Source organism: Dipteris shenzhenensis, chromosome 10 (genome assembly GCF_047967505.1).
Source record: "Dipteris shenzhenensis isolate YYH24624 ecotype China chromosome 10, Dip_SZ_1.0, whole genome shotgun sequence".
NCBI lineage: Eukaryota > Viridiplantae > Streptophyta > Polypodiopsida > Gleicheniales > Dipteridaceae > Dipteris > Dipteris shenzhenensis.
This window is the reverse complement of record NC_141605.1, coordinates 15,117,922-15,125,137: the sequence shown is the minus strand read 5'-3', so window position 1 is coordinate 15,125,137 and position 7,216 is coordinate 15,117,922. Positions and strand designations below refer to the sequence as shown.

Sequence of the window (7,216 nt, the reverse complement as noted above, 5' to 3'; positions counted from 1 at the left end):
TCAGTTGGAGAAGCATACAGAGACAAGACTACTTGCCTACCATGCCATGACAATAGAAGAGCACAGAAGAAAGGCATGGTTTGATAGAAATCTTAAGGCTATACAATGCCATAGTACACAAGGGGAAACTGAAGTATCTAGGTCGAGGACCCTATTGAGTAAGAAAGATGAATCCCATCGGAGCTGTGCTGCTAGAAACATTGGATGGAGTCCAATTCAACACAACAATAAACGGGATCCTATAAACAGGAGCTGACTGAAGTGCTACTACTTCAACTCGCAAGACATCCCCGACAAAAAAGAAGATTTGGGAAACCTAAGCCTTCCTTATTTAGGATCAGATTATATCACAAGCACTCACTTGCATATGTACGTCTTCGCACATATAGGTAGCATCAATCGATCTTAACCTAGGGCTCAGAAGTGATGCTTGAGTTCTAGCTGCCCTATGAAATCCTAGCAACAAAAAAAAGCATATAGTTAGTCCCTACCTAGCTACTAGGTCACGTGCACTCACATGCTTTCGCTTAGACACATAGATGATTGCATGAATAATTGTATCAAACACTTTCATTCTACATTGTCAAAGCAGGTATAAAAATAAGATCTCTCACAAAAACACACAAAGGTCATACCTGCATGCCAACTAATCTAATGATCAATGATACACCACATGCACATGGATGCAGGTTCAAAAAAAAAGCCGCCACTAAATAAGATGCACAGAAAGAGCCCATTGCCTCAACCACCATGAGATCCCCTCTAGAGTTTGCAGCCATCTACATCCTCTCAATCATGGTGACCAAAGGCATTTGTGGTCCAAAGCGATAGCTCCAAGGATGATTTAGTGCATGACCAATAAGAACAAATGCCACCCCAGTCACCACCGGCCTACACAACCATTGACACGGCCTAGTCACTGGAACTTGTGTGGCCACCTACATTGACTTATGTTCTTTCCAAGGAAACATCTTACTTAGAGCAAATGGGTCTAGGAAATTTGCACGAGAGCCTAAAATCCTTGGAGGACAGTCCTACAATGACCACATACATCAGGGACTTTCTCCATTCTTACCACTCCAACAATGCATAGGTTGGCAAGTGCGGTACCATCACTGTACATCAAAGCCCACTCAGCATTATCCTTGATAGTACAGTCATTCAAAGGGCTTTCTCACCCCCAACACAAGGTGCCAAGTACCCTACACGGCTTGTTGATGCAAAATTTCTCAAAGTATAGCCTCTCCTCGCCAAGGGCACACTGTTCCATAGGGATGGCATATTACTTCGCACCATCCTTAACCCTCACCTCAAGGAAGCAGCACAATTCCTATCCACAATCTAGGGGGTTAAGTGCGGCAAGAATCGATCCCTTCCACTCTGTACATTTGTTTTGCTGAGTAGGAAACTAAAGCAAGACTGTGGATCCAGCACTTCATCATCTTCTTTACAAAAAAACTAGATAGTTCATTAGGCCAAAAATGTAAAATCCCACACTTATTGGCTATAATCATCAAAAAAGAGCTACAAGAATGAGAAATGACTCTACCCCAATCACCAAAACCAATTGAGGAGTTGGACATTCCCTTCTCACCAGTATCAGAGCCGTCACCAACTTCTCCTACTATCACATTGGAAAATGAAGATACCTCAAGAGAAATGCCTATTCTGGAGGTTGAAATTGAGTGCTCTGTCCCCCTAGCTATGTGACAATCCTGCAATGCTTCCTTCTTCTCCTACAATGAGCACTCTAGCCTTGTGTCACCACGTGGTCTATTCCATCCTTCTTCTCTCTCCTTGAACCTCCCTCCTCCTCCCCGAAACCTCTTCTCTGTCCAAAACTCCCTCCTCCTCCCCCAAATCTCTAGAATTCTTCCCCCAACCTCCAAATCCTTGCCACGTGGTTTAAAGAAAAACAAGAAGATAGAGGTAACATTAAATAGGGCTCAAACTTGGGAGAGATGAATCAAGAATTTCACAAAGCTTAAACTTGGGTCTCATTTAATGCACAAAGATGCATGTGCACAAGCTTAAACTTGGCTCTCATGTAATAAAAGGAATTATTTGATGCCTTTTCATCGACGGTTGGTCTAGATCTAGTTCAAAGTATTTTGGATCATCCATATCAGAGAGAACTCCAAAGTAGCCATGCCAAAATTTTCATAAATAGTTCCTACTCAGAGTTAGTCCCTATACACACATGTGGTTTCACATCATCACATTACCTGAAACCTAACGTTCCATAGTTCAGTGAGAAAAATTCAGAGTGTTTAGAGGTATTGATCAACTATTCCATAATTCAGTGGGTAGATAGCATATGATTTCATGATTTGATTTCACACTCACATGCCATCATTGTAAAGCCTATATGGCTACTTTTCGACATTGTGCACATCAGTTCGAGTCTTGTAAATACTCTTGGCTATTCCCAGCATCATTTGCCACAACCCTTGTAATAGATTGGATTATATATTGCAGTTTTATCTTCAGTGACAGCTCAGATTCAGCTTAGATTTCGCTTAACATAGCAGTGTTTTGTAGTTGATTTAGACAATGATTTCATGGACACTTTGATTACATTTCTTGCACCATGTCTATAACTAGAAACCTCAATTTGGAGGCATCTGCTAAGCTAGACAACTCTAATTACGACACATGGAAATATCAAATGGAGACTTCTTGTACTTCAGGACAAATGGGAGTATGTCAATGGGTCTACATCTAGACCATTCGATGATCTAGCGAGCAGTAGCTCTACTCCACTTGTTGTCACAGCACCAGCAGTAGGATCTCCAGTGGGACCTCTAGCTACACCAATAGTGATCATACCTGTATAGAACATCCTACCATTAACCAAACACAGGCAGAATAGGATAAGAAAGACAAGTATGCATATCATCTGATCAAGCAGAATGTGCAAGATGTCATTGTTGGCTCTTTCCCACAACTTCCATAGGAAGAGCAGGATAATCTCAGTATGCATGGTTCCGAGGCTTTTTGTCACCTTCAGATATATCAGGGTTGTCTCGTTTGTAGGATACGTGTAGCTTAGGACCTTGAGTTGTATTCTGATGAGAGACGTAGGCTTAAGTGTGGTAAGCAAACATAGTGCATGCATGTGTAAAAGGAATGTGTATCATCATGGTTGAGGTAATGAAGGCTTTTGCCTTCATTGGGGGTTCAAGGGTTAGGAGGATCCAAGGTTCAAGGTAGAGTACATGGTGGAGAAGTCATCTCCCTCATAGATCATGGACGTTAAGGGTTGAGGAACTAAGGGTTTAGGGGGAGCATAGGAGTGGGAGAGGAAGAAGGTGTAAGAGCATGGGGGAAAGAAGAGAGAGGAGGGAGGAGGAGGAGGAGGAGGGAGGAGGAGAAGGGAGGAGGAGGAGGAGGAGAAGAAGAGAGGAGGAGGAGGAGGAGGGAGGAGGAGAGGGAGAGGATGGGTTGCAAGTTTGGAGGAGAGGGGAGAAGGAGTTATAAGGTCAAGACATGCTTTTGGACGTGGAGTGCAAGGAAGCATGCACACTTAAGACAATTGCTTGGAATACCAAAGTAGAACTCAACACAATGCCCCAAAGAGTGTGGGTTTCATTCCATTATGGGGTATTTATACAAGTTGGAGTGCTTCTCTCTCTGCATGTAACAATTGTACAACATTCTCTCTCTACATGTAGAACTTGCATATAGATGTTGCATGTAGGAGTTGCATGTTGAACTCGCATGTTGCATGTAGGAGTTGCATGTAGAACTCGCATGTTACACGTAGGAGTTACATGCAGATTTCGTATGTTGCATGTAGGAGTTGCATGTAGAACTCGCATGTAGAACATGCATGTAGGAATCACATGTAGGACTTGCATGTAGGAGTTGCAAGTAGAAGTTGCAAGTAGAACATGCATGTAGGAATCTCATGTAGGACTTGCATGTAGGAGTTGCAAGTAGAACTCACATGTTGAGGATTCCTAAGAGAGATTATTCCTAGCCTTATGCAAGTACAAGCAGAGATTTGCCACTACTCTACACACACATTCTATACTACCTAAGTCCATGTTGGCACAGAGACAACATACCTATGGATCCATTTTATTACCCATCCTCAAGTTATGGCTTATTGTGAGCACGTACCTACCATGCATGCAATCCAATGGCTATGGAACTTGTGTCATGCCAGTCGTGCTATAAAGCCTTGGCATCGTACAATTTTCGCTCAGTTTCCAAGTAGCCTATATCCACCATTTGTTCAAATAGAGATATGTGGCATGCTTCTAAGAAGATGACTCTTTGATAGAGTCAGCTTGTAGTCAGCTTGTAATCTAAGCATCGACCCATTCATTGGGATTGAAACTGAGTGGACGCAAATGGCTATTGAGATAACATGGGACCTCCAGAATGTATTCCAATTTTTTGTAGAAGATAGCACTTAGGCAAGGGAAGCCATCAATGTTGCTGTGCATTATTTGCTCATGCTACTGAAGTGCTCGGATCATTGTGCCTTGGATATTCCATTCTACACCAGAGTATGGTTCAATCATTGGCCAATTAATAGTGCGATCTTCATCCAAAGTGTGTATGTTGGCTTCCCATTTTTTACATCATGGAACTACATAGAACTTGGGATGGGTTCTGAGACATGGAGGTGCACATAGGTACTCTTTCAAGAAGATTACATCAAAGATCTTGGGACGGCAGGTTGTGGATCCAACTTGCTTATCTAATCTTCACTAATTTAACACTGACGAAGGTTGGTAGGGAAGTTGTTCAGGGTCCATCCACCTCGAGTTTTCATATCAGGATATTTGCTCCAAAATTCCTTGATGGGGTTGTTTAGAGTTCACACTCAACATCATGTGATCACGTGTGCATAGCACCATCATGTGATCATATGTGCATAGCACTAACCTTATAGAGTGCTATAAAGGAAATGGTTAGATCCCCTAAGCCTAACCCTAAATGGGTTTGTATATATTCTATTTTTTCAACTAAATCTAGTGTACAGTTAGTCATTTGTGGTGTGCTCTCTAGCTGTGCTCTCTCTCCTCATCTCCCCTCTTCATATTTTGTCATGGTATCCCTTGCCTTCTGATGAGGCATTGAGATCCTTGTGAGAGAGATTGCGAGATTGAGAGTTCTCGAGTGTTCTTGTGAGAGTTCACTTCCATAGAGAATTTCCGTCCATTGGAAAGATTTCCATCCATTCAACTCCACTGCGAGAGTTCTTTGATTAAAAGCGAGAGAGAGTGATCTTCTTCAAGTTTTTGTGAGAAAGATAGGGAGAGTTCTTCATAATCTTTTGAGAGAGAAAGAGATTCTATTGATTGAGAGGCTATCGATAGCCTATCCACAAGCATTGTCAACTCCAACAACTAGCAAGCTCTTCTTGAGCTCCAAAGAAGCAAAAATTTGACCTTACAATAGGCAACTCCATGAGATAGCCATGACTCTCATGTGATTTTTGCACGTCTAGTTTGATCTTTTGTAACTTGCTCATGTAGCCTTGCACTTGTAAGGCTCTAAGCCTTCGGTGAAGCTCTAGGCTACTCCATTTGCGGCTCCATGTTGTAAGCCTCTGAAATTCTCTACATCGTGCACAGCCAACCTTAACCAATTCTAGCAAGGGCCCTTCACTTCCATGGCCCTGCACCAACTTGAACCCATACTTTTTGGGCTCCAATTCCTTCACCACAACTCGGGAATTCGTCGGCTACAGAACCGTAGCCATGGAATACTTCGCAGCCAACACAAATTGCATTGTCGTCATCTTCTTGTTTGCTTGGTTATTGCCTTACTTCTCCTCTATAAGAATAGGAGTGGTCATTGCGATGTTTTTTGGACTGTGAAGTCGATCCTGTCTATTGGGTGATCACAGGGGCTGTCATAACAATTATCTTTGCTCCCTTGTTGTCTACCTTAACGTTTTGAGCCTTTTCGAGAGCCCCAATATAATTTGCAAGCATCAAGAAGCCGCCATTGTTTCCACCCTTGGTCTCTGAAGGGTCATATGTCACTTCCGCAACGAGATTTAAACCGTATTCTCGGATCTCGTAGTCTTGCCCTTGGCCTAAAATGCTGTACTTGGGAGTCTCAACACTGATCTTTCCGAAAACAAGACCCATAACAAGGTGCAAATGGTGGAAAACTAGAGCTAGGAGTTTCTAACAACTCTATCGACGAGCAAAGCAACACCACTCTTAGGAAGGACGGGCAAAGCTCCAGCTATGCTACAACAAAGCTGCACGAATCGGACGAAAGAGAGCATCGGAATCAACATCATCGATGAAATCTCCGATAGATTCCGGTGCCCCAGCAATTGACACGTGGAGGATAACACACACACCTTTTTTTTGACATGTGGCACTCTATCTGCCACATCAGCAAGTGCCATGTCAGCCTTATCTGACACATCACTCAAGCCATGTCAACAGCCCCGTGAGGCTACCACATCACCCTTACCAGCTCAGCTGCCATGTCACCTTGCCAGCTCATTAGCCACATCAGTAGTCCACATCATCAGAGACATGTCACCTGCCACATTACCTACCATGTCAGCATTGCCATGTCAACATAGCCACATAATCTACCATGTCATCAGTGCCACATCATCATTACCACATCACCATTGCCACATTTGTTGACCTCATCATTTGTGCCACCTCAGCTGTCTCAGCACTGACCTCTGCAGGCACACACAGTGCTCCACAATCACTTCATGTGACCACTCTTGCCACCTCAGCACAGGCTCCATTGGCACACCTCTTGCTAGGTATACTGCCACATCATCATTGCATGTGACCCACAGTGACACATCATCATTGAGCACCATTTGCACTCCTTTTGCCCCTCCACCTAGATTAAGTCGTATCTCTTGATCTAGGAAGAATTTGAGGGTGCTCCAAAAAGCAAAGTCACTCAATCTTTTGTGCTCTACACGCTCGTTATATCAGTTCACATTTTGGCACAAGTTACACTCACATTTGAGCCTCGCTGACAAAACTACCTCCTTCATGCACATTTGCCTCTACATTGATGCATCTGACCCAACACTTAAAAAGAACAAAAGAAAAGGAATTATTTGTTGTTCTTTCATCGATCGACAATTGGTATAGATCTAGATCAATTCCTATGGCTATGTTTGCTTCACCCCTGGCTCCATGTTGGATTACTGGGTCTTGTGGCTCATCTCGCAGCATAGGTTTGTCTAATGACTAGAACTTTGATT

The 7,216-nt window shown here is 43.1% G+C and overlaps 1 protein-coding gene across 1 annotated transcript; it reads right to left on the bottom strand.

Moving 5' to 3' along the window:
* Positions 1-5,701: 5,701 nt before the first annotated feature.
* LOC147897453 (uncharacterized) lies at positions 5,702-6,148 on the bottom strand. Its single transcript, XM_087380021.1, has 2 exons — positions 5,907-6,148; positions 5,702-5,773 (listed from the first exon to the last, which is right to left on the bottom strand). The coding sequence occupies exons 1-2, from the start codon at positions 6,111-6,113 to the stop codon at positions 5,702-5,704; spliced, it is 279 nt and encodes a 92-aa protein (XP_087236147.1). The 5' UTR covers positions 6,114-6,148.
* Between the last annotated feature and the right edge of the window lie 1,068 nt (positions 6,149-7,216).

What these genes read in the sequence shown, in the direction of transcription:
- LOC147897453 (XM_087380021.1), bottom strand. Translation starts at nt 6,113, where the DNA reads ATGGGTCTTGTTTTCGGAAAGATCAGTGTTGAGACTCCCAAGTACAGC. An exon ending in AAAAGGCTCAAAACGTTAAG is followed by an intron (nt 5,774 to 5,906) that starts GTAGACAACAAG and finishes TAAGGCAATAAC; the next exon opens with CAAGCAAACAAGAAGATGAC.